Consider the following 26,495-nt stretch of genomic DNA (forward strand, 5'->3'; position numbering starts at 1 on the left):
CTGCTTTATCACTGGAACAAGATGGGCTCCTGAGGATTTTAACTGTGTCCATTAATATTATGGAAAGAAGACACTACTTGTTTGAGGGGCAGTTTCCATTCCATACAGATGATGATCAGAATCTGCTTTTCTTCTACAAAGAGGTGATTACAGAGGAACTGCACCAGATGAAAGGGCATAGATTCAGAGTTGAACTTTTAGTTAATTGACATGACCCACCCAACAATCACATAAGAATCTCCGGAGACTATATATATTATAATATCCAGATAGTTTAAGACAATTCCATGCAGACAACTCTGGACATTATTTTCCTGCTAAAGAGTGGTGATATTTTTGTTTCCATTTTTTTGTAGCTTGTATCTTACAACAGAAATCTTAAGCATGTGGGTGTTTTTTTGTTTGCTTGTTTTTTTTTCTGCCACATGTCTATTTTTATTCAATATATTAATCAGAAAAGTCACATACTATAAATTCAGGAAAAATACACAAATATAAATGTCAGAATCTGTCATTTGTCTTCGTCCTCGAGTGACAGTCTGTGTACATGTGGAAGGAGGTTGGGAAGAGAGGGAGTTGAAAGAGGCTGGAAAGGCTTGCCCAAGGCTGGTGGAGGGTCCCCATCCCTTCCTCCCAACCCCGATCTCAACCTCTTCCTTCCTGTATTTACAGCAGCATTTGGCTTATTTACAGTAGGGTGGCATGTGTTAAAAACGATTTATCTTATAAAAAAAAATGAAGGCCAGGTCTGGGCTAGGGGATAAGACAAATTGTGGGGTCACCCCTGTGAATGCACCCCCTCCCACAGAACTTGAGCTCCCTGCCAACCTCCTGAAGTAGGTGAGGAGGAAGGACAGTCGGCAGCTCAGATCCAGGCTAGGAGATGCTCTGGGGGTCCATGGGCTCAAGGCATGTAGGGTGGTGTAAGAGTGTACAGATAGGTTTGCACACACGTTCAGGGCAGGAGTCAGAAGGGCAGTGTGTCCATGAAGATCTTGTCAAAAATTGGTGGAGGGGGCACCAAGTCCTCCAACTTGAGGTACAAGATGGGCTGCAGGCCCTGGGTACACAGGGTCCGCAGCTCAGGCAGTTTGCCCAGCAGACATGACAAGCAACTGGCCAGCTGGGGCTCACCCGCCACAGCTGCCATGTGCTCCTTCAGGCAGCTGGCAATGCGGTTCTGTAGCTCCTCCACCCGCCTTGGCTCCTGCAGCCCATACCGATCAGTGATGAGGACGAGAGCAGAGAGGCAAGAGCAGGCAGGGACATCAACAACCAGGCTGTGCAGGGACCGCGAGAAGGCTAGGATACTGTCAATCCAGTCGCCAAAGCCCCGGGCACACTGCAACCGGTACAGCACCAGGCCTGAGCAGAAGATAAGCTTCCCTTCCCCTGGCTTAGACCGGTAGGCCAGACGGAGTATGAAGAGCTCCAAGAAGGCTGACTCCAGCAGCAAGTCCTGGTCACTTGGGGACAGCTCAGTAAAGCCTGGGATCTTCTCTGCCCACTTTCGGATAACATCCAGGGAACTTGAAAGCAGGTCATAGAACTGCTGCACATCGCCAGCATCCTCCTTCCCAAAACGGGGCAGCACCAGCTCCTGGAACTTGGAGTAGTCCAGTTTGGCAGTGCTGGGTCCTGACTCCAGATGTGCCCGGACAAGGGACGTGAGTAGATTGACATGGGAGGTATCCAGGGTCTGTTTGGGTTTGGAAGGTAGTCGGCCCCGCCGCCCTTTCAGGCTGTCTGTCCGCACAACTTCTTTCACCATGCCCACAGCCAGGCACTTCTGGAAGCGGCAGAACTGGCAGCGGTTCCGCCGCCTCTTGTCCACAGGGCAGTCCTCGTTCGCCAGGCAGATGTACTTGGCACTTTTCTGCACTGTGCACTTGAAGAAGCCCTTGCAACCCTCACAGGTGCGGACCCCGTAATGCTGGCATGAAGCGTTGTCCCCACATACAGCACAGCGGCCCTCACTTCCACCTGGAGCCCCGCTCCGGGCCTTGGCAGAAGTCATAGGTGCATCCAGCAACCCTGAGCTGTCGAGGTGCGGAGAAGTGGGTGCCAAGCCTGAGAAAGTAGCTGGCCTGGAATTGCTCTCTCCTTCTCCCAGCTGGTGGGAGGAATAGAATTGAAAATCCAGAAATGAACCTACAGAACTATAGCCATCTAATCTTCGATAAGGGAGCTAAAACAATAGAATGGAACAAAGATAGCCTCTTCAGTAAATGGTGCTGGCAAAATTGGTTAACTACTGAAAGACCCCAGACTCACTGGGATGCTTTCTTCAACGGGAGGGCACCCCAAGAACCAAGACTCCAAACCAGCAGATGCAATAAGCAAGAGGAGTTTATTAGGCATTTGCGCAAACGGGCTCCCTGTCCAAGGCAGACTGGAAGCCCCGAGCAGTGGTTACAGGCACTTTTAAAGACAAAAACCACAGGATTAGCATAAGACCCCAGGCTCCCCAGGATTGGCTCAGGTTAAAACTTATCATATACTCCAGCAATCATTTTGTTGTGTGGGAAGTCTTGTAACACTACTGGTAAACTGGTTGGCTCTCTAGGGGGAGGCTTCCCTGGGGGGGGGGGCGGGGGGGGGGGGAGTCCACATAGTTACAGGCTCGTGATTGGTTGACATTTGACTTAGTTTGCTGGGCTCGCCAGATGGTCCTTGTCTTGAGCCCCTTGCTGAGAGTTTCTAAACAGGAATTTAGAAGAACATACTCTTTTGTTCTTTACCTATGTTTGCAGACCTTGTCCCTGGGCCTGCATCTGGACTTTGTAACTTTGTAACTTATTTCTGGGAGGGGAAGAGTCAGTGTTAGCGCAAGCAGGTTTACAGAAGCAGAATTAGCAGTTAGCATATTGTAAAATGGACATAGCCCCAATTTCAATCTTTCACTACTTGTAGAAAACTAAAGCTAGATCCTTATATATCACCCTGCACCAGAATCAACTCCAAATGGATCAAAGACCTCGAAGTCAAAGCAGACACTCTGAAAACATTACAGGATGGAATAGGAGAAACCCTAGGTCTCCTTGGCTCAGGCCGAAATTTTCTGAATAGAGACCTGGAAACACAACAAATCAAAGAAAAGTTGGACAAATGGAATTTTTTTTTTTGCCAGTCTTAGGGCTTGATCTCAGGGCCTAGGCACTGTCCCTGAGCTGCTTTTGCTCAAGGCTAGCACTCTACTACTTGAGACACAGCACCACTTGTGGCTTTTTCTGTGGTACTGAAGAATCAAACCCAGGGCTACATGCATGCTAGGCAAGCACTCTACCATCAAGCCACATTCCCAGCTGAGATTTGTGTTTTGAGTTTAGAGATTCATGCATGTTTAAAAATGAGAAAGAGGGGGAGTTCTCAAGATGGCGACGGGGCAGTAGGGAAACGCCACAGCTCTCTCCAACCAAAAAGAGAGTTCGAGTTCCAACCTTTAATCTCCCCAAGAGACCGACAACAACAAAAAGACGAACACTCAGAGAAAAACCAGAGGTGGGAAATAACAAAAAAAGAAAGAGAGGAAAAGAAGAATTTCAGAACAGAGAAGAGCGAAGACCCCTCCCCCAACCTTTACTGGCCGCGCGGCAGTGCGCCAAGCCGCCGCCAGCCGGCCCGGCGGGGGCTGCCGGAGCCACAGAGACACAGGGGGCTGCTTGCAGATCACCAGGTACCGGATTGCAGAACAGCGGATCGCCAGGAACAGAGAAACCTACCAGCCGGGAGTCTCCAGGAGGATCCCACCCCACCCATCACTCTCCACCGGAGCGGAGAGGCTCCATCCCGCCAAAGCCGCCCGGCACCAGCAGCGCCACAAAGGGACCTGTCCGCAGACCACCTGCCCAATCGCGATCGCAACGACCCGGCGGGGGCCCGCCCAACCCAGCCCGCAACCACCCCAACTGAACTCGGACTGCAACAACAACTGACGGACTGCAACAACAACTGACGACCTACAGGGTGAGTACCCATCAGGGGACAGGGAATCCATCAAGGGAGACCAGAGCTGGAGGGAATCCCCAGACCCTGACCTAGACTCCCTACCCCAACACCCGGACCACAGGACCCACTAAAACTGGGAACTGTTCGAGAGCTCCACCAGCCGGTGGAGCACACTCTGCTGGCCAGGCCAGAGCAAGAGCGCCCCTGGAAGGGAGCTTAAATGCTCAAGCCAGGAACAGTGCCCCTGGGTCAAGACTACCAACAGTAGAAGAAATTTGAACTGTGCCCTCCAGGCTGCATAACCAAGGTGGTATACACATTAGCACAGGCCTAACGAGCGCGCTCCAGGCTGGGGCCGGAACCAGGCCAGGGGACCGGCGCCTGAACAAAGCAAAAAGGGTCAGAAGTGGGGCTGTGGCTCAAATGGTAGGGTGCCAGCCCTGAGCTGAAGAGCTGAGGGACAGCACCCAAACCTAGAGTTCAAGCCCACAACCAGCCCAAAACAAACAAACAAAAACACATCAGGAGCCCATAGCAGACTCCAGTATTTGGGAGAGTGCATCCAGAGCATCTGATCTTCCCAAGAGCACCCGCAAGAGCAAACACAAGCAGTCTAGGCTGCTCAACCCTTCCAAAGGCGGGAATTGCTACAGCAGAGAGCTGAGAATCCTAAGTGAATAGCAGCTGGAAATAGGCTCCCAACAGAATCCAGATCAGGCACAGACTCTCTCTACCAATACAGAATCAGCAACCAAGCAAAGACAGACACACCAAAACAAGATTGAAGAGCAGTCTCCTGAACCCCCATGCGAAAATCACAGAGAAAAATCACAAGGTTTACCACTACCCAGGACAGCAAGCTCACCTCAAAAGCCAGCAGCCATGCAGGGGAGAGCCCCAGTGGGAGCAAAGCAGGAATGGAAGACAAAAACTACATCCAAGGGTTGCTGGAGGCAATGACTCAAGAAATAAAGCGAGAAATGGATCAGAAATTGAAAGAGCACAAGGATGAACTATCAAAAGATATACAGGATATCAAACAAAAATTGGATGCAAAAATAGAAGCTGCACAAACCTCAGTAAGAAGTGAGATAAACGCCAAATTAGAGGTAATGCATACTGATATCACCTCATTGAGAGGTGAGATCAGTACTCTGAGAACCAACATTGAATCCATAAAGGGATCCATTTCCACCATGCAAACCACAATAGAAGCCACGGTCAACAGAGTGAATGAAATGGAAGGTAGAGTGTCAGATACAGAAGACAGAATACACCAACTGGATCAAAAAGTGACAGATATGGAAAAATCACTCAAATTAAACCAAAGGGAAATTCAAGAGCAAGCAGATAATGCTAAAAAATTTAACCTTCGCATAATCGGAGTGGACGAAGGTGAGGAATTCCAGAGCAAGGGAATGCAACACCTATTTAACAAGATAGTCAATGAAAATTTTCCCCACCTCAAAAACGACCATCTTAACTACATCACAAAAGCTTATCGAACACCCAACAAGCAAGATCCCAGGAGAAACACTTCTAGGCACATAATAGTAACAATGATGGATCTGAATAATAAGGAAACAATCCTGCATGCAGCAAAAATGAAGAAGGAGCTATACTACAACGGGAAAAAAATTAGAATCACTGCAGATCTCTCCACACAAACAATGAATGCAAGAAAAGCCTGGGAAAGCACCATACGAGCCCTGAGAGCCAATAACTGCCAACCCAGACTGATATACCCGGCAAAGCTAGCATTCACATTCGATGGAGAACTGAAAACTTTTAATAGCAAAGAAAAACTAAATGAATACATAAACATTAAGCCAGCATTACAAAGAATTCTAAGAGGGGGGACACAACCTGAAGAAAGCAACCAGGAACTGGGACCTGCCCCAAACAGGCATTACTCAAAGTCTAACTGAGCAAGCACAGGAGGAAAGGAAAGAAGAAAAACTTAGGAAAACGGAATGGCAGGGACAACAATGCATCTCTCTATACTTTCTCTTAATATAAATGGGCTGAATTCGCCAATTAAAAGAAAACGAACTGAGGACTGGATCAGAAAACAAGACCCATCCATCTGTTGCCTTCAGGAGACCCACCTCTCAGCCAAACATACAAACAAACTCAGAGTGAAGGGGTGGAAAAGGATCTACCAATCAAATTCCCCCAATAAGAAAGCAGGTGTAGCTATCCTGATATCTGACAAAATAAACTTTTCATTAAAATCAGTACAGAAAGACAAGGACGGACACTACATATTAATAAAGGGAACAATCCAAGAGGAGGATATAACCATCATCAACTTATATGCCCCAAATATCGGTGCACCCAGATATGTTAAACAAATGCTCTCAAACTTACAGAATAAAATAGATCCCAATACGATAATACTAGGAGACTTTAACACGCCACTCTCACCAAAGGACAGGTCTACCAACCAGAGGATTGGCAAAGAAGCTACCGAATTAAGTGAGGCCATACTTCAAGCGGAATTAACTGACATCTACCGAGTATTTCACCCTAAAACAACACAGTACACATTCTTCTCAGCAGCTCATGGAACTTTCTCCAAAATAGACCATATCATAGTTCATTCAAGGAACTTAAGCAAATACAAAGGGATCGACATAATCCCCTGTATCCTATCTGACCACAGTGGAATCAAGCTAGCTCTCAATAACAAAGCATACCGCAGAAATTTCTCTAATACATGGAAATTGAACAGCACACTCCTTAACAAGGCCTGGGTAACAGAAGAGATCAGAGAAGAAATAAAGCATTTCCTAGAACTCAATGAAAATGAAAACACCTCACAAAGAAACTTGTGGGACACAGCAAAAGCAGTCCTGAGGGGCAAATTTATTGCCCTCAGTGCCCACATCAAGAGAATGGAGACAGACCAAGTAAATAATCTCATGTTGCAACTAAAACAGCTAGAAAAACAGGAAAAAATGGGACCTAAAGCTACTAGACGAAGCCAGATAACCAAATTGAGAGCAGAGATTAACCAATTAGAAAATCAGAAAACCATAACCAAAATAAACCAAACAAAAAGCTGGTTCTTTGAAAAAATAAACAAAATTGATGGCCCGTTGGCAAGATTAATTAAAAAAAGAAGAGAGGAAACCCATATTAATAGGATTAGGGATGCCACGGGAAACATCACAACACGTACCCAAGATATCCAAACAATTCTAACAGACTACTTTCAAAAGCTATACTCTCTAAAGGAAGAAAATCTGGCGGAAATGGATGCATTTTTAGAGAAATACAAGTTACCCAAACTGAGCAAAGAAGAAGTTAACCAATTAAATAAGCCAATATCCTATAATGAGATACAGGAAGCTATCAAAAGTCTTCCAACAAAAAAAAGCCCAGGACCAGATGGATTCACAGCAGAATTCTATAAGACCTTTAAAGAAGAACTAATACCCATACTCCTCAAGCTCTTCAGAGAAACAGAGAAGGAGGGAGCTATCCCAAACTCATTCTACGAAGCCAATATCACACTCATCCCCAAACCAGGCAAAGACCCAACCAAAAAGGAGAATTACAGGCCAATCTCCTTGATGAACACAGATGCAAAGATCCTTAACAAGATTCTAGCTAACAGAATCCAGAAACACATAAAAAAAATAATACACTATGATCAGGTAGGCTTCATCCCAGAGACACAGGGATGGTTTAACATACGTAAGTCAATAAATGTAATCCAGCATATCAACAGAGCCAAGGTCAAGAATCACATGATTATCGCCACAGATGCAGAAAAGGCCTTTGATAAAATTCAACATTCATTCATGCTAAAAGCTCTGGAGAAAATAGGAATAGAAGGAACATTTCTAAAAACAATAAAAGCCATTTATGACAGACCAATAGCCAATATTATACTTAATGGGGAAAAGCTACAACCAATCCTCCTAAAAACAGGAACAAGGCAAGGATGTCCACTGTCTCCACTCCTCTTCAACATAGTCCTAGAACCCTTAGCCAGGGCAATAAGGCAAGAAAAAGACATTAAAGGGATCCGCATAGGGAAAGAAGAAGTGAAACTATCCCTTTTTGCAGACGACATGATACTATACCTCCACGATCCCAAAAACTCCATCCCCAAACTTTTAGAAATCATAAGTCACTTCGGCAAAATAGCAGGATACAAAATAAACCCACAAAAATCAGTTGCCTTCCTATACACTGATAACGCACAGGAAGAGAGGGAAATAAAGGGAGCAACCCCATTCACAATAACCTCCCAAAAAATAAAATATTTAGGAATTAACCTAACCAAAGATGTAAAAGAACTATTTAATGAGAACTATAAAAAGTTAAAGAAAGAAATTGCAGAAGACACTAGGAAATGGAAAGACCTCCCATGCTCCTGGATAGGCCGACTTAATATAGTAAAGATGGTGATACTTCCAAAATTAATATACAAATTCAATGCAATTCCTATTAAAATCCCAATGACGTACATCACTGAAATACAGAAAACAGTCCAAAAATTTATATGGAACAACAAAAGACCTAGAATAGCCAAAACAATTCTAGGGGATAAAGACAATATGGGAGGGCTATCCATGCCGAACTTCAAACTCTACTACAGAGCTATAATCACAAAGACAGCATGGTACTGGCACAAAAACAGACCCGAAGACCAATGGAACAGAATAGAAGATCCAGATATAAATCCACAGGCCTACAGCCAGCTGATATTCGACAAAGGAGCCAAAGACATACAATGGAAGAAACACAGCCTCTTCAACCGCTGGTGCTGGGAAAACTGGGCAGCCACATGCAGAAAACTAAAAGTGGACCCCAGCCTATCACCATGCACCAACATCAACTCAAAATGGATTAAAGACCTTAACATTAAACCTGAATCTCTGAAACTACTGCAGGACAGAGTAGGAGAGACACTTGAACTAATAGGCACAGGAAGGAACTTCCTGAACAGAGTCCCAGGGTCACAACAAGTTGGAGAGAGACTCGACAAATGGGACTACCTTAAAATAAAAAGCTTCTGCACAGCTAAATCTATCGCAACTAAGCTAGAAAGACAACCAACTAATTGGGAAAAAATATTTACCAGTAATATATCAGACAAGGGGTTAACATCCTGTATATACAGGGAACTCAAGAAACTAATCCCTCCCAAACCTAACAAACCAATTACTAAATGGGCAAGGGAACTAAAGAGGGACTTCTCAAATGAAGAAATAAAAATGGCAAAGAAACACATGAGGAAATGTTCATCATCCCTGGTGGTGAAGGAAATGCAAATAAAGACAACCCTGAGATACCACCTTACCCCAGTCAGAATGTCCCACATCCACAAATCAGCCAACGACAAATGCTGGAGGGGATGTGGAGAAAGAGGAACCCTATTACACTGCTGGTGGGAATGTACACTTATACAACCACTTTGGAAAGCAGTCTGGAGGGTCCTTAGAAAGCTAAAGATTGACCTCCCTTACGACCCAGTCATACCACTTCTAGGCATCTACCCTGAACAACAGGAACCAATATACAAGGACACGTGCACCTCCATGTTTATTGCAGCACTGTTCGCAATAGCTAGGATATGGAAACAACCTAGGTGCCCCACCACAGATGAATGGATCCAAAAATTGTGGTATCTATACACAATGGAATATTATGCAGCCATTAGAAATGACAAAATAATGGCATTTGCAGGGAAATGGATGGAGCTAGAAGGAATCATGTTGAGCGAGGTAAGCCAAGAACGAAGAGACAAACGGTACATGGTCTCCCTCATAAGTGGATGCTAAATCCAAAAGGTTAGTGATACGACAAAACTAACAGGACTTAAGAAACAAAGAACTCCCGCTCATCTGGTTGAACCACTACTAAATATCCTCATGCTGCTGATCACAAATATGGTATATAACATGTGAACACTGTTATATATTACAGACTGTGGTAGACAATTTGCTCCAGGGAAGTTAGAATGAACTTGTGACTTTGAAATTATGTAATCATTTAATCACAATCAAAAAAAAAAAAAAAAGAACCTCGGGGAAGGGAGGGAGGGAGGGGATGGTAGGGGGAAAACAATGGAGGGGGTAACAATGTTCAAGAGGAAGTGTACTCATAACCTCACTCATGTAACTGTAACCCTCTGTATAGTAGCTTTACAATAAAAAAATAAAAAAAAAAAAAATGAGAAAGAGGAGCTTTACCTTGTTCATTAGATGCCACCTGGTTTTTGACCCTGTTTCTGGATAGGATGAATGAAAATCTTCTGGCGAAGTGCCTCTATTTTGAGAAAGGTGGTCAGAATTATTTTTCTCTACCAATTGAAGCAGTTCCATCTGTCTTCTTACTTTTTTTTCTCCTCTCTGCTTTTGAAGCTGTTTAGGGTACTTTTCTGATGCTGGAACATACCTTTTGAGAGGCTTATTTCTATTCCAAGTCGGCCTTGTGGGACATTTCTTCATGAGTTTTGTTTATTTCTCTGTTATAGACTGTTTACATTGCTCATTAAACCAGCAATTTTCTTTTTCTAAGTTGCCTACTCTATCCTGATTTAGTTCTTGCTTGTCTTTCTTAGTGTTAAGCTGTCCATGAAATTCTACAGAACTCTGGGGAGAAGAACAAGGTGTATTTTCCCTTTCTCTCACTGATCCACAGTGTGATAATGTGTTAGTGAAATTTCTTGTAATTAAGTCATCTAAAAAAAAAGATGATGACTTTTTAAACAGACATATAAAAGTTTACCACTTCTATCATTTTTCTCAAATGTTAAACAATTTTATTAGTTACACTTTAAGACTTCTAATTTTAAAACTGAAACTACCCACCTCTCATTACTTGCCCCAGTGGCAACCAGTATGCTACTTTGTTTCTAGACATTCACTACTATAGATAATATCCCAGTAAATGGAGTTATATTGTTTTGTAAATGGCTTAAACACTTGCCATAACATTTAGTCAATGGCATGTATCAATTTCTTACTAAAGCGAATTCCACTATATAGTATATACAACTTTTTACTACCATATTCATTGAGGCTATGAATACACTGTCTTTGAGGCCTTACTTAATCTTTTTTCTTGTGCTAGTACTGAGGCTTGAAATCACGGTTTTATGCCCCTGCTTGGACTTTTTGTTCAAAGATGGCACTCTATTACTTCAACAACATTTCCACTTTTAGTTTTTTGCTGGTTAACTGGAGATAAAAGAGTCCTGGGGACTTGTCTGCCCAGGCTGGCTTTGAACTACTGTATTCCAGTCTCAGCCTCCCAAATATTTAAGATTACAGGGCATGGGCCACCAAGGGGAGTGGGGAGGGGGAAAAAAACCCACTGACTTCCAACCCAAGACATTGCCTGATGATTTGAATTGAAAACCAGACATGAAAAGATGCTCATAAAATACAATTGGTGGGGAAATACAATTCAGAACCACTTAATATGCCCCCCATATAACAAGTGTTGGCAATCACAAGGAGAAATTAGAACCCTATTATATTGATGGCTGGATAACTGCTTTGGAGTCTGGACAGTTTGGAAGAATTATCACATGATCCAGAAATTCTGTTTTTCTTTTTTCACAAAATCTGTACATGAATGTTCAAAGCAACATTATTCACAATAGCCCAGGAGTACAAATAAACGTCCATCAAATCATGAAGAACAAAATGTATTATATATACAACAGAATACTATTCAGGAATAATGTACTTACTGCCATTATCCTAAGCAGAGTAGCCAGACACAAAGGAACATTTTGATTCTAGTAACATGAAATGTGCAGAACAAGCAAACCAGAAAATGAAGAGACTCCCCTGCTAACTTAATGGGTTACTAGATCAGAGTGAGGGAAAAGTTCTATAATGATGGTGACTGCTCAATTATTAGGAATATACTGAAAAATGCTAACTATGCCCATGAAAGGGTAAGTTTTGGGTAGGAGCTGTAGCTCAATGGTAAACCATTTGCTAAACCTGTAAGGTCCTGGGCGGGGGTGAGGGTGGTAAATTTGTGACTCATATCTGAAATAAATCTAGTACAAAAAATTAAAAACCAAGAGATGCATTGGGGGCTCACTCTTATATATAATCATAGCTACTCAGGATGCCGTGATTCCTGGAAGATCACGGCTCAAAGGCAACTGGGGCAGAAAATTCTGTATAAGACTCCTTATCTCCAGTTAACAAGCAAAAGGCTATGGTGGTGAGTTCAAGCCAGTATCAGTGGAAAAAAAAAAAAGAATAGCTCATTTTATTTTCTCATAAATCACAAGTTTTACACTTGAAATGGAACTCAGTGCTAATGCTTTGGCATTAAGGAAATTTCAAATAAAAATTTCGATATGAATACCTGTTTGCACACCAGTATCTTTCTTGGGAGAAGTAGTAGAACTGATACATGTATTTATTTTGCTGCCAGCTTCATCAGAGTCATGTCTTGAGCTTGAAATCTTAGGGGACACCTTATCATCCACTTGCAATAGGAAAAAATATTTTTCAAATGATACACAGCATTATTAAGAGAAATTATGTGTAGGAGACTGGGATTGTAGCTTAGTGGTGGTACTTGCCTACCTTGCAAGACTAGGTCTGATTCAGTAGTGAAAAAAAAGTAAATACATACAGTAACTAAATACAGGACTTGACTCAGAATGAATGCTGCAATAAAAATTTCATTAAAAAGTTCTTGCATTCTTACCCATTACTGGATTTACAGAGATCACTCAGTAGGTGTTTTCTTTCTTTCTTTCTTTCTTTTTTTGCCGGTGGTGGGGCCTGAACTCTGGGCCTGGGCGCTGTCCCTCAGCTCTTCAGCTCAAGGCTAGCGCTCTACCACTTTGAGCCACAGCGCCACTTCCAGCTTTTTCTGCTTATGTGGTGCTGAGGAATGGAACCCAGGGCCTCATGCAAGCAAGGCAAGCACTCTACCACTGAGCCACTTTCCCAGCCCCTCAGTAACTGCTTTCTTTGTACAAATGCATACAAATTTATTTTATCAGTGTCATGATTGCTATAGACAATATGTAAGAAAAACTTATGTATAAAAAGATACTGAAAACTTACTTAACTCTATTTCTAAGATTATTTCCTAAAAGCACTCCTATTTACTAAAGTTAGATTAGCTGAAGAGCTGAAGTTCCTTAAAAATTTTTTATTGTGAAATAATGATAGAAATAGACAAGTGGTTAAAATCATCTTCAAAAATTATGAAGTTCGGGTTAATCACTTACCATCAAGATTTTTCATCAATCTAGAAGTATCATGTCCTTTTTGAGCCAATGCTCAGATTCTCTGTTCTTGTTTCAGTCTCTGTGCTAACTACTGTGCTCTCTGCATTTTTTTTTTTTTTTTTTTTTTTTGGGTCCGGACATGGGGCCTGAACTCTGGGCCTGGGCGCTGTCACTCAGCTCTTCAGCTCAAGGCTAGTGCTCTACCACTTGAGCCACAGCGCCACTTCCGGCTTTTTTCTTTTTGCTTATGTGGTGCTGAGGAATCGAACCCAGGGCCTTGAGCATGCAAGGCAAGCGCTCTACCACTGAGCCACCTTCCCAGCCCTCTGCATTTTTTGGTATAGCTCATTTGTCTTGAGAGTCATGATTTCCTAACAACATATTCATGTATATGGTTATTAAATTGACTACTCTCAGTATTTCCTAAGCTTTCCTGGATGTCAGGCACTTGTCTAGATCCTTGTGATTATCATAAATGTTCAAAGAATACAGTATTTATGGACTTCACGTGCTATCACATAAACGTTGCAGCCTTAGATGACTTAAGTCAATGAAATGGGAACCTACACCACATGTCCCTTTACCAGCCAATATTCATTGAGTGCCAAGTGGGAAAAGATAAGAAACTATTGTATTGCTAAACTTTTAGTCTTTGGAAACTGAATGCCACTATATGATTGCTCTTTGTAAGTTGGCTCAATCATGGCACCTGACAACACTCTACTTCCTGTATCTAAATCATTTAATAGAAAAGCTCTCCTAGCTATTGAGATACTCTCGTTGAATTGGCTCTTATTTTAGCAAAAGGACTACTAATACAGCCACCGATTGTTTCATCAATCCCAACCATTTTGCAAAAGGAGCTTCTTTTTTCATTGGTAGATAAGGATAGAAATGCCCATCGTTTCTATACAGAATTACATTATAATCATGGTTTACAAATGAAGTCTACACACCTCTAATATGTAGGAGATAACAATCACATATATGGATGACTAGCATTATGCTATAATTCATCTTGACCTCCTCCATTTACACAAAGGCCAGTTAATACAGCATTTGAGAACTTTATCATGTGAAGAAATAAAACATTTTTAAGAGTCTCTCTTATTTTCCCAATTTTTTATTCAAAATTTTAATGCCTCCACTTGTATTTCACCACTTCAAAATACAACTTGTAGTGCTGGATGTGGCTCATGCCTATAATCCTACCTACTGAAAAAGCTGAACTCTTAGCATCTTGGTTCAAAGCCAGCCTGGGGAAGAAAGACTCCTCCTCCAATTAACCAGCAAAAAGCTGGAAATAGAGGTGTGGCTTAAGTGGTAGAGTGCGAGACTTAAGGCAAAAAGCCAAGACAGCAAGAGGCCCTGAGTTCAAGTGTCATAACTTCAAAGTTATTATTCCTCTGAAAACATATACTATTAATTCTAAAATGCTAACAGTTAAATGTAAATACCCATTTCCTTTTGTTTTTGCTTAAGGATATCCTCCTCATACTGTTTCTGCATCTTTTCTCGTTCCCGTGATAAGCGTTGCTCTTCTTCTAGTTCTTCCTTCCTTCTTTGTTCTGCTTCTAGTTGTTTTTTTCTGCGCTTTTCTTCTACCTGCGCAGTGATTGCTTTCTAGTCATAAATAATTCAGAACTCATTGTCACAAAAATCAGAGGAGCATTTGCTTTGGTGATGAAAATAAATCTGTTTTATCAGTACTTAAAATGACAAAATTGTAATTCATTTGGTTTATTTGTCCAGTGAAACGCTACATTGCTTTTTTGTTGTTGTTGTTTTTCCCCTTCAATTCCACCATGGCCATTAGAAGAACGGATAGAAAAATAACTGAATGAAACTTAGGGTATGGCTCAGTCATAGAGCACTTACCTATCATACACAATAAACTCTAGACTTGATCCCAAGCACAAGGGGGGAAAAAAGAAAAGCAACTGAAGAAATAATCTCAATACTTTAAAGACTGCTTGATAAATAACAGAGCCTCTAATTTTTTTTTAAAATAGGTGATACTGTCTTTGAATTGAGGGCTTTGTGATTTGCTTGGCAGGTACTCTACTGAGCCATGGCTGCAGACCTTTTTTTGTCCTGGTTATTTTGAGACAGGTTCTTACCATGATTGTCTTACTACTTTATGTTTCCCACAATAACTAGGATGACAAGTGCACATCACCATGCTCAGCCTCTTCCACTGAGATGGAATTTCACAACCTGATTTGTCTTTGGCCTAGGCTGGCTTTGAAATGTGATCCTTTTGATCTAAGCCTCCAAAATAGCTAGGATTGCAAGCATGAGCCACCATGTCCAACTAGATGTTCCAAATTAACTCTACCAAATTATTCATGCATTAAAGTGCTTAAAGAATTATGCAGTTTAGGGCTGGGAAGGTGGCTCAGTGGTAGAGCGCTTGCCTTGCATGCCTGAGGCCATGCCATGTGCTCCCTCTGGGGGGAAATATGGCTCCTCTAATAAACCTTATACTAATCTTTCTCTTTTTACCCCAAATTAGCAGGCTTTTGGTCATGTGTGACAGAGCAGGGACAGAGTCTGGGTGAGTTGTAACATCTCCTAGTGTGTATGGATTGTCCACCTCCCGCTGGTTACCTGCAAAATTCTATACACTGGTTACAGACCTAGTTCACACTGGCTTTTGCAGGCTGATGCCACTGGTTTAGGCAGCTGTGGCAACTTTGTTCTGTTTCCTGGGCATTTACCATGCACAGGAGCATACTGCATCTTCAGTCACTCTGGTTCCTTGATCTTAAAGAGAGTTGATCGGTGCACAGGGGAGAAAATGGAGAAACACAACCTTAGCCTTAGTTTACGAGCTGTGGTCAGAGGTGCAATATTTAACTTTTAGCATAGATGGACATAAGGAATGACATAAATCACAACCAACTTAATTAGCAACTTCATTTACCTTGCAAAGGAAACCATCTTTTCTAACTCCTTTTCCAAGGCCTTTTAAAACTGCCTGTTTTTCTTTGGATTGTAGTCAGGTCTCAAAATTGACAAACCAAAAACCCAATTCAGATTAAATCACAGCTTCCATTGACAACGGATTTTCTTTTTAGCAAGCAGAATACTTGGTAATCTTGAAATCATAACTGTTTACATATAGACAGACAGACAGATGTGTTTGTGCACAGATCATATTGCTGAAAGACCACAAATAAGTTCGGCAGTAAGGAAATTTTAAGGAAAACATCTGTCATCTGTTTACTGGAGGGTAAGTGTTAGAGCCTGCTCCAAGACAATGTAACATTATCAGCACAGACCAAGAGGTCAGAGGGCCCCAACTCTAGTGGGAAGCAATTTAGTGCAAGATTCACCCTGGAATCGCCAACCAATCACATAACCCCACACAACCAATGCTGTAATGGCCCCTCCCTCTGGTTCATGTTCCCTATAAAAACCCTGCTGGGCAAGGGGTCCTGAGTTCACATTTCTGGCCTGCTGCCTCAGGTTTGAGGTCTAATAAACTACTCTCCCATATTTACATCAGTGAGGGCCCCCTAGTGGTCTTTGGCGAGGGGGGGGGAGGGTCTACGGCCTGGTACTACAGAGCATGCTTAGATTTTAAAATCAGCCATTTAAAGTTTTTGAAATTTTAGCAGTATTACTTTGCCTAATTATGATGGAACCTTTTAGTAAACAGGAGACAAGACATGAAGAGACTTGCAGCCTGGCATGAGGGTGCCTGGGCTGACCATGTTGGCAGGGAGGGTCACAGAATCAAGTCAAGTCAAAAATCGAGTTGGTACAAAACAGCAACTAAGCTACCACAATGCCAAGATGGCACATCCACCACATGGTCAATGCTAGAGAGAAGATTTAACAGAATTTAATAATCCCCATGCTTAATAAGAACCAAAAACCTTTTAGCTAAGCTTTTTTTCTTTAAAACAATATAATTCTTTTACACTTTTGGTAATACCCAAACTTGTTGACCTTTTGGGGGGAGTTTAAACTTAAACTCATCCATTTTTTTTTTATATCAACCAGTATAAACGAATGATTGCTGGGCGATATTCTTCCAGGGCTTTTCCAAGGCATTTAGTATTTCCAATACTAGTATTGAAGAGTACTGGGTGGGCATTTCCTGGAGCTCAAATTTGTCCTGATTATCAAGAGCATTTTACCTATCAATTGACCTTTTGAATACCTTTAGTTGGAAGAAGGGAGAGTAACCAGAAGCTAATTTTAGCCCTTAACAGAGTTTAAGGGGAGGGGAGGGAGGGAGAGAGTTTTGCCTGCTCCAGAGCTCACAGAAGTGCAGTTTTAAATTTGGGACCAAATTTGACTCTGATGAGGGCTCAGCAGCCCACCAAAGCCTTAATCCTCTGACAGGGGGCTCAGTAACTCACCAAGGCCTATGCAATCTTTTTTTTTTTTTTCCCCTTTCATTAAAAAATATTTTAATTATCTTTAAGTAATTGTACAAAGGAGTTGCCATTCATTGAAGCAGTTTATGAATAGAGTGAATCTTGATCAAGGTTACCCTTTTCAACGTTCTCATCAGCCCCTCCGTACCCAGCCCTTCCCTTATCTTAACTTTAGGTTATATAATACATTTTTTGACATTTAGCAAAGCAGTTTATATGTACAATGCATCTCAATCTCTGTCATCACATCAAAATCTTCACCCTGCGTTCAGGCACAGGGTGCCTTCCCTCATATTTTTCAATGCTGTTGTATATACTAGAGATTCTTGCCCAAATTCCTTCCCCTTCCCCTCTTAATTCTTCTAGCCTCTCACCGGAATTCCACGGTCTGTGCTCTCCTTGGAGTCTTTCAGACTTCAATTATTTCATTTCTAACTCCTTAGGTATCACCCAAAGTGTTCACTTGCGAAGTCATTTGTAACCCCTTCCTTACCACCCAGTGTGTTTACTTGTAGAGGTATAAGCAACATTCTAGCTACCACAAATGAGAGAAACTCTGCAACCTATGTTTCCTTGAGTCCGGCTTACTTCACTTAATATATTTTTCCCCAAGGCTTTCCATATTCTTACAAAAGATGCAATAACACTCTTTCTGATGGAAGCATAGAATTCCATTGTGAATATACCACATTTTCTTGACGCGTTCATCCACGGAGGGGCATTTGGGTTGACTCCGTCTTGGCTATGGTAAATAATGCTGCAAGGCTGCACTAAAGCTACCTTCACAACCATGTTCATTAAAACTAAGGAAACTTCAAGTAAACCCATGAACCCTCAGTGGAAACAACCACATCTATGAAAAATGTAAAATAACAAATACAAATGAATCTTTGGAAAGATTCATAAGCAGAAGCCAATAGAAAAATAAATGCTAATATAGGAAGTGTTCATGGGTTACGAATACTGAAGAAGTTTTTTAATTTATTGACTATATAACTAGAAGACTACTCTAGAAGGAGTATTTTATTATCGCTCCACTTAAAATGAATGAAAACAGGAAGGGATGCTCTCTCTCTCTCTCCCTCTCCATCTCCCTCCCTGTTTTTCTCTTTGTGTGTGTGTCTCTCTCTGTGTTTAGGTGTAGGTTGTGTTTGTGTATGAGTTTGTGGGTGTGTTGAATAAATGAATAAATAAAATGAGGGGGTCAAGTATGAGTGGATAAAGGGGAAAGTTGAGCAAAAAGAAGAATGAGAGAATGAGAGAGCAAGAAAGAGATCAAAGCATTATGTCTTATGCAAATGAAAACACTGCAGAAAGCCTTCTTCATTAGCTGAGGAGAAGGAACAACCACTCACAGTGGTTCTCAAGCAGGATGAATGGACACAGGGAGAGCTACCACCTAACTGCAAATGCACCACAGGGGCCCAGTGCCAGTGGCTCCAGCCTAAAATCTGACCAACTCAGGAGGCTGAGATCTGAGAATCTCAGTTCAAAGCCAGGCTGACAGGCATAAGACTCTTCTCTCCAATTACCTCCCCAAAAGCGGGGAGTAAATCTGTGGCTCACATACTAGAGTGCTAATGCTAATCAAGGACAAAGGCTCAAAGGCAGCTCCTAGACTCTGAGATCAAGCTCCAGATCTGGCACACACCTCAACACAACAAACTACATCTCCCAAACTCAACTCTCCTGTCTACTTAAGTAAGGGCCCTACTGAAGATAGATGAGCAATAGCCAGTCAGAACCACACAGGATTAAGACACTGCTTGTATTCCAAGCCCCATTCCTAGAAGCTATTCTATCTAAGGACCCTCCTCCACATAGGAGAGCTGAAGACTGAGCCACAGCCTCTCACCAGAGCCCTTCTTCTCCCTGTGCTCTCGTCCCTCTCAGTCCATCATAATGCATCATAATCACAGTGGAGATTATCTCAACATGAGAGCAGAAAAAAACAAAAAGCACGTTAGGGTTAGGACTGTGCAGGGGCTGGTTCAAGGATTGTCTCACATGTTGAAGGCCCTGGGTTTCATCCTTTTGAATGAAGCCATAAGCTGCCAACTGCATGCAATGCAATGGGTGTCTCAAAGTACTACTCTTTAGGGATTGGGGTTGCATGAGTTGCTTTATTATGTAGAAAATGAAGAGGCCTACTTTGCATAAACATCCATAACTGTACCTTTCCCAGAGTTCTTCCTTCAGACCTCTAAGAAATACTTGTAAGAAAGTAGAACCCAGTTGTTCAGGGCAGAACTGTAGGTAGAAATAAATTCCGCAGTGTTTGTGCCACTTCTGGGGGACCCAGATGCTGGAACAACTACTGTGGACAAGATTTTGGGTTTGATCATTAGTATGTTCGGGGCTGAATAGATTGACCTACATCTCTCTGGCTTCCCTTGTTTTTGATGAGAAAATTAATGGTAAGCTTCTAGGAAATCCTGAAGGGTATCTTTGCCTCAGCTAGATACAGCACAGTTCACAATGAATCTGCTTATATATTCTAAATATCATATCAGACACGTGTTTGACATCCATCCAAACAGAATGAAAAAATAGTGTTTAGAGTAGCCCTCATGTGATCATTCGACTTCAAGATAATGTCAATATTAAAGCAGAAGCAACAAGAATATTGAGGAATAAGAGAGGTGTGAGTTTTGATGAAGTGTTTGAGCTTAAGCTGACCTTATAAACAGTGAGTCATGCCATATCTGTGCTGGTGGTCATCATTTGTTCTTTTTCTTTTAAATTTTCCTGTAAAGGAGATACACAGAGAGGGTGCAGTTACCTAAGTTAGATAATGAGTACATTTCTTACTGAACAGTGTTGTGCTGGTAGTTTTTGAAAGGGATTTGCTTCTGTAGCAGGCAGCAGCCAGAACCTTCATCTTATTTGTCACTTGCCACCTTGGCTGGGATGAGAGGCATGCACCCTGATGCCAACCTGCTCCCTTGTCATGGGCTCTCATGGACTATTTGGCCTACGCTGGCTTCCAACTGCAATCTTCCCACTTCCAACCCCACACGTAACTAGGATTACGGATATGAGCACTCTAGGAGTCTTGATATCGGCACTCTCCCTAGACTGCCATCGGTTGAAATATTAAATATCAATCTACATAACCACCTAAGAAAACTTAGAGTAGACTCTTACTGAACAGAACCTAAGTTCTGTTTAACATAAGTGTGTTGTAAGCATATGGCTACTGTAAGGCCTGTAATCCTAGCTAAGCAGGAGGCTGCCATATGAGGATGCTAATACAAAGGCAACATGGGCTGGAAAATTCCCTGAGACTATTATCTCCCATGAAGCACCAAGAAGATAGAAGTGGGACTGTGGCTCAGCTGATAGAGCACCAGCTTTGAGTATCAAAGCTCAGGGACAGGGGCTGGGAATGTGCTTAGTGCTAGAGTGCTTGCCTGGGTTCAATTCCTCAGTAACACAGAAAGAGAAAAAGCGGGAAGTAGGTCTGTGGCTCAAGTGGTAGAGTGCTAACCTTGAGCAAAAAGAAGTTCAAGGACAGTGCCCAGGCCCAGAGTTCAAGGCCCAGGGCTGGCACTAAAATGAAAACAATAATGAAATCAATCCAAGTCAAAATGCTAAAGGACAGTGCCCAGGCCCTGACTGCAAGGCCAGTCCAGGCATGCTCATCTAAGAAGCGTCCTGAAGGCCAGGAACTGAGATGGGCACAGGGGGCGACACCCACATGGGCAGAGACGCTTGGCAGCTCTGACATCACAGACACCTTCGTGAGGTCACAATAACCCTGGCTATATATATATCGCGTGCTGACTGGTGGACTCTTGTAGGTAGTTGGAGGGGTGGAGTTCAGGTGGTTGGTGGCTGGTGAGTGATTGATTTTCGGGATTTGGTTTATTGATTTGGCTTTGACTTTCGGTGTTTGGATTTGGATTGCGATTTGGCTTTGACTCTCTCGGACTTGGTTTCTCTTTTGCCTCTTTTACTTTTTCCTATCTTACTTCTTTCTTCCTTTTTCTTGACTTTTTCCTCTACTTTTCTTTTCTTTTTCTCACTTTTCTTCTTTTACTCTTCTCTTTCACTTTTCCTTTTTCTTTTCTTGCTCTACTTTTTTCTTATACTTTTTTACTAGATAGCATTTTAGATAGCATTTTAGCATATTGTTCATTTATTATTCTTTCTATATTTACATTATATTGTTAGATAGATAGTTTGTTAGGTAGTTACATTTTATTACTCGTTTATTATACTTATTCATATTTTACTTACATTGTATTCCTTTATTATACATTTATACATTTTATTTCATTGTTTGATTCTATTTTCTCCCTAGACAGCATCGCTAGGGTGCTGTGTAGGATGAGTAGTGAGAGTAGAGAGGAGAGGTCCCGGCAGGGCCTTGAGGCCAGTTCCTCACACGAGGAGCTCCTCAGGGCTCACTACCGGGTGCTGAGAACCATCGGCGAGGGGGGCTTTGCCTCAGTCTATCTGGCCAAGCACCTGCCTACAGACAGCCTGGTCGCCGTGAAAACGATCAGCAAGGAGAACTGCCCATCTGTTGACACAGAACTGGACATCTTAAAGTCTGTGGAGCACCCTAACATCATCAAACTGTACCAGGTGGTGGAGGCAGAGCAGCGGGTGAACTTGGTGATGGAGTACCTCGAGGAAGGAGACCTAGCAGACTATGTGTACAAGGTGGTCAGACTGAGGGAGGAGGAGGCCAGGCTTCTGTTTAGGCAGATCGTGAGGGCGGTCAATTATTGCCACGACCAGGGCATCGTTCACCGCGACATTAAAGCAGAAAACATCCTGCTGGACAGCCAGGGCACAGCTAAGCTATGCGACTTTGGTCTCAGTATGCGGTTCCAGCCCCAGCAGGAGCTGGACGGGTGGTGCGGGACAATGGCTTATTGCCCCCCCGAAATGATTAAGCAGCAGAAATACCAGGGTCCCAAGGTGGACGTCTGGAGTTTGGGGATACTACTCTACTTCATGGTCATGGGCGACATCCCTTTTGATGACAGGTCCTGGCGCGTCCTAAAACAGCAAGTGTTAGCGGGCAGGTGTCTAATATTCAAAAGCTTTTCCACCGAACTGCAACATATCTTAAGGTATCTGATGACACCTGACCCTCAAAAGAGACCTGCTGTGAGGCAAGTGTTGTGCCACCCTTGGTTAAAGGCAACACAGGCACGCTCACCACGCCCCAGCCAGAGTGCCCTGGCCGAGCCAGATCCGGCCATTCTAAACGTCATGGCCTATTTCCTGGGTTTTGACCCAGACCAGGTTGGGGCAGCCCTGTCTGCCTCCATGGCAACCTATAAAATCTTAAAGCAGCAGCAAGACCAGGGCCAAGACCTGACGGGCCTGGTGAGGCATGCACTGCCTGCGCCTCCGCCTTGCCCCTCCCCCGTATGCAGGACCGGCCAGGCTCTACACTTGAAGCAAGCCAGTGCTCCCTTGGGCCACCGGGCTGTAGGCCTGCCTGCTGAGCAGCAGCAGGGGAGTGGTGGCAGGAAAGGCAGGAGATCCGTGTGCCTACCCTGCCTCCCTTGGAGACCCCATATTTCCAACACAGAGGGCAAGACTGTGAGCAGCAAGGCTGCCCTGGTACCAGCAGCTGCAGCAGCAGCAGCAGCCGAAGTAGCACTCCCCATGGCCAAACACAATGAAATGACCAGCTCGGCCCCTGAGCAGGAGAGGCAGGCGGGCAGCAGACCCCACTCTCTTCCCCCTGTAGTATATAACTCATGGGTACATTACAGAAAGAGGAGGAGGAAGATAAGATCTGTTGCCCCATGTCCAAAAACATGTGATCCCAGCGGGAAGGACCAAGCTGGGGAGGAGGAGAGCAGCAAGCTGCCCCCAAGTCCTGCACCTGCCAAAACTTCCCTACCATCCGCTCAACCCACAACATCCACAACAAATGAGCGACTCAGGGGCTGGAGGCGCTGGAAGAAGAACATCACCAGCTGCTTTCGAAATTTATGTTGTTGCTGCTGCAGCAGGCCTAGAGTCCTTCCTACACACACTGATTCCTCCTGACAGCCTGGAAAAAAGTAGGTGGCCACTGAGCTGTGCTCTGTGTTTATCTATACTTCAAGGAAGTCCTTTTTTTTTTTTGTTTAGCTCATCCCCTCTGATCTATGGTTTCCTGGGTGAAAGGGAAGTGTGGAGAAACAAACAGAAAAGGGGAGAGGGAGAGGGAGCTAAAGGGATAGACTTTCAGAAAGAGATTGTGACCTGTCAGGTGTTGTCCTGTACAATTCAGTCCTGAGTTCCCTTTCTTCCTTCAGCTCCAATGGAAAGGCTGAAAACACATCGCTGTGGTGCTCACCTGGAACACGTGCCATTCTGCCTGAACATGCCTGGAGACAACGGTTCCTTCCTCTGCTGCGACCTCCAACAAGCTCCACAGACTTAAGTTTTTCGTATTGGAAATGATACTTAATATGCTTTCTATATTTTTTTGCTTCTCACCAAACTTATTAAATTGATTTTCTCAAAATTTGATCATATAGGTTCTGAGTACTCTTCATTTCTGCATTGGGTACTGATGTTTGGTGGGAGTTCAAGAATGTGACAGGGACACTAATTTGTGCATCTTGTCTGTACTCCGAGCTATTCAGAGGCCAGAGGCCTTGGAGGATTGATGCTGGAAGAGAAACAGCACACACACAAGTCCTTTCTCCAATACTGCCCACACACAGGAGGGATTGAGGGAGGAACTCCAGCAGTACATGTTTGAACCTATTAAGCACAGCTAACTGCAAGGTCCTGAGTTCTAAACACTAAGAAAAGGACAAGGTGACTCCATGAGTAGCAACCAATTAACAGTGTATCTCAAAGACCTGAGATGCTTTCAGATCAGAAATGAAGCCTTGAACTCTTCTCCTAGTTTAGGGGTGATGTGCTCTCTTTGGGTTTTCTTTTGCACAAGTCCTAGAGCTGACATTCAGGGCCTGCACGCTCTCCTTGAGCTTTTTGTTTGCTTTGTACCAAATCCCTTTATTTGACGAAATGGTACAAGTTGAAAGAACTTAGGAGGTTTTGTAAAATGTATAGAAAAGGTAATAATAATCACCAACATGCATGCACTGCCTTTGTGACCGGAAGTCATGTGTGGCTTGGGGGTCAGCTCAAGGCTTCTCTCTCATCACTTTCTCCCAGAGGGAGCTTGTCAAAGAGACATTCTGCCATGCCAGATCGGGGCTTCCTCCTGTGCAAGTTGTTGACATGGTCACCAACATGGTTCTTTGATGGACGTCACCTGCTCACTCAGGTAATGAGTCTCAATGAAGACCCACAAGTGGGGATCATTTTTGTCAGTGGCCAGTTCGTGCAGTTCCAGCAGTGACTGATTCACACTCTCTCCCAGTGAGGTGCACACTCCGTCAATTTCAGCCCGCTTTCCCCGACATCACACTCTGGTTTCTAGATCTCCTACAGGAAGATGCGGCCACCTCTCTGGTTCTGCAGCTTCATCCATTTCTCTGCATGTTCTCTCTCTCATGAGACTAGCAAAAAAGTACTTGGCAAAGTTCTTCAGAGCCACACTTGGCAAAGTTCTTCAGAGCCACACCATCTCGGCGAAAGTCCCAAGACATGGGCAGGTAGACATAGGAGGGGTAGAGCTCCAGATGGATCTGGTGGTTGATGGTGGCCTCTGAGTCCTGGTAGCAGTTCAGGCACACCTGGCAGGAGACTGCATTCCTCAGGGCAGCAGTTAAGAGAGATGGAGTAGCAATGGGTTAGCACTGGGCTGACAACAGAGGCCTCCGGGCAGGTTGAGGACACGGTGAAGAGGTGGCACAAGGTTGGTGGCTTGGAGCAGATGGCCAGAATTGTGGTCCAGCACCTGGTTCCCCTCAAGCACTGTTGAAGCAGAAAACCCCAGCAGCTCTCAGCAGGGATCTTCTGGCCTCCTTGAGGGTTTTTTGGCTTTTCTCTCAAGGCTACTTCTCTACCATAAAGGCCATGGCTCCACTTCTGCCTTTACTGGTGTTTACTTCAAGAACTAATATCCTCAGATCTTAGCCTCCTGACTTGCTAAAATTACAAGTGTAAGATACCAGCACTCAGCAATCTTTCTCTCTTTTTTTTTTAAAGAAGGATAATGAAACTTCTAGGTAGAGAAAACAGCTGTCCTAACTCGGCCTGGAAGTGTGCAATAGCTGGTAAACTCCAGTAACAGGAACAGAGACCTATGTATGCTCACAGCTCAGGCATGTTACTCACCTACATCCTTTCTGTTAACCATCTTTACAGAAGAGAGAACTCAAGAGAGTTCCAGAAATAAACAGTGCTAGGGTCAATCCACTACCTCATGACTGATAGGAGAACACATTACAGACAGGGTGCTGGTCACTCACACCTATAAATCCCACTACTTGGGATGCTAGAGTCTGAGGGTGGAGGTTCAAAGGCAGGCCAAGCAGAAAAGTTTGAGACACTCATATCCGCATTTATTCTGCAGAAAGACCAGAGGTGGGGTTATGGCTCAAATGACTAGTGCTAGTCATGAGCCACTAAATCCAAGAGAAAGCACAAGACCCTAAGTTCAAGCCCAACTCCTGGCACAAACCAAAGGAAAATACTATGCCACAAAGCTGCTGCCTCAGCCCCCTTCTAAGTGTTTCCACCAAGGGGCTCAGAAAGTTGGTCAACATGGAGGAGCTATTTCACCCAGAGACACTCTCAGAGGATACAAGAGAAACTCTTCAGAAAGACAAAGAAGCTGATCGACTACACTTCCAAAATACTTGAGCTGATTCAAAACTTTGGCAAAGTAGCAGGGTAGAAAAGCAATGGCTTTTCTGTATGCCAACAAGGAGAAGAGTTTGGATGAAATCAGGAAAGCTACTCCTTTGGTAATGGCCCCAATTCCTAGGAGGTAACTAAGAAGTGAATGACCTCTACAATGAAAACTTTACAAATCTGAAAAAGGA

General features: G+C 43.4%; 2 protein-coding genes and 1 long non-coding RNA gene across 4 annotated transcripts in view; 1 reads left to right on the forward strand and 2 right to left on the reverse strand.

Annotated features, from left to right (window-relative positions):
• LOC122108059 (protein TASOR-like) overlaps positions 1-24,060 on the forward strand; it is a 139,217-nt gene extending 115,157 nt beyond the window's left edge. Inside the window, exons 1-2 of one of the 2 annotated variants that reach the window (XM_042680034.1) lie at positions 21,684-23,606; positions 23,844-24,060. In XM_042680034.1, coding sequence (XP_042535968.1) covers positions 21,904-23,592 — 1,689 coding nt within the window. In that variant the 5' untranslated portion in view covers positions 21,684-21,903 and the 3' untranslated portion in view covers positions 23,593-23,606; positions 23,844-24,060. Of the gene's footprint in view, positions 1-21,683; positions 23,607-23,843 lie in introns of those variants that run through there. The other variant, XM_042680035.1, reaches the window with a different exon arrangement.
• LOC122108069 (nuclear receptor subfamily 4 group A member 1-like) lies at positions 968-2,119 on the reverse strand (the record flags this gene model as incomplete). The annotated part of the gene is made up of 1 exon (XM_042680043.1): positions 968-2,119. A coding segment is annotated over one exon (1,152 nt), but the record flags the coding sequence as incomplete, so codon positions are not given.
• Positions 10,476-12,509, reverse strand: LOC122108077. The gene is made up of 2 exons (XR_006147466.1): positions 12,301-12,509; positions 10,476-10,648 (listed from the first exon to the last, which is right to left on the reverse strand). It is a non-coding gene; the product is annotated as an uncharacterized LOC122108077 (long non-coding RNA).
• Positions 24,061-26,495: the final 2,435 nt, after the last annotated feature.

The sequence above is a fragment of the Dipodomys spectabilis genome, unplaced genomic scaffold (assembly GCF_019054845.1).
Source record: "Dipodomys spectabilis isolate Male_0828 unplaced genomic scaffold, ASM1905484v1 ptg000054l, whole genome shotgun sequence".
NCBI lineage: Eukaryota > Metazoa > Chordata > Mammalia > Rodentia > Heteromyidae > Dipodomys > Dipodomys spectabilis.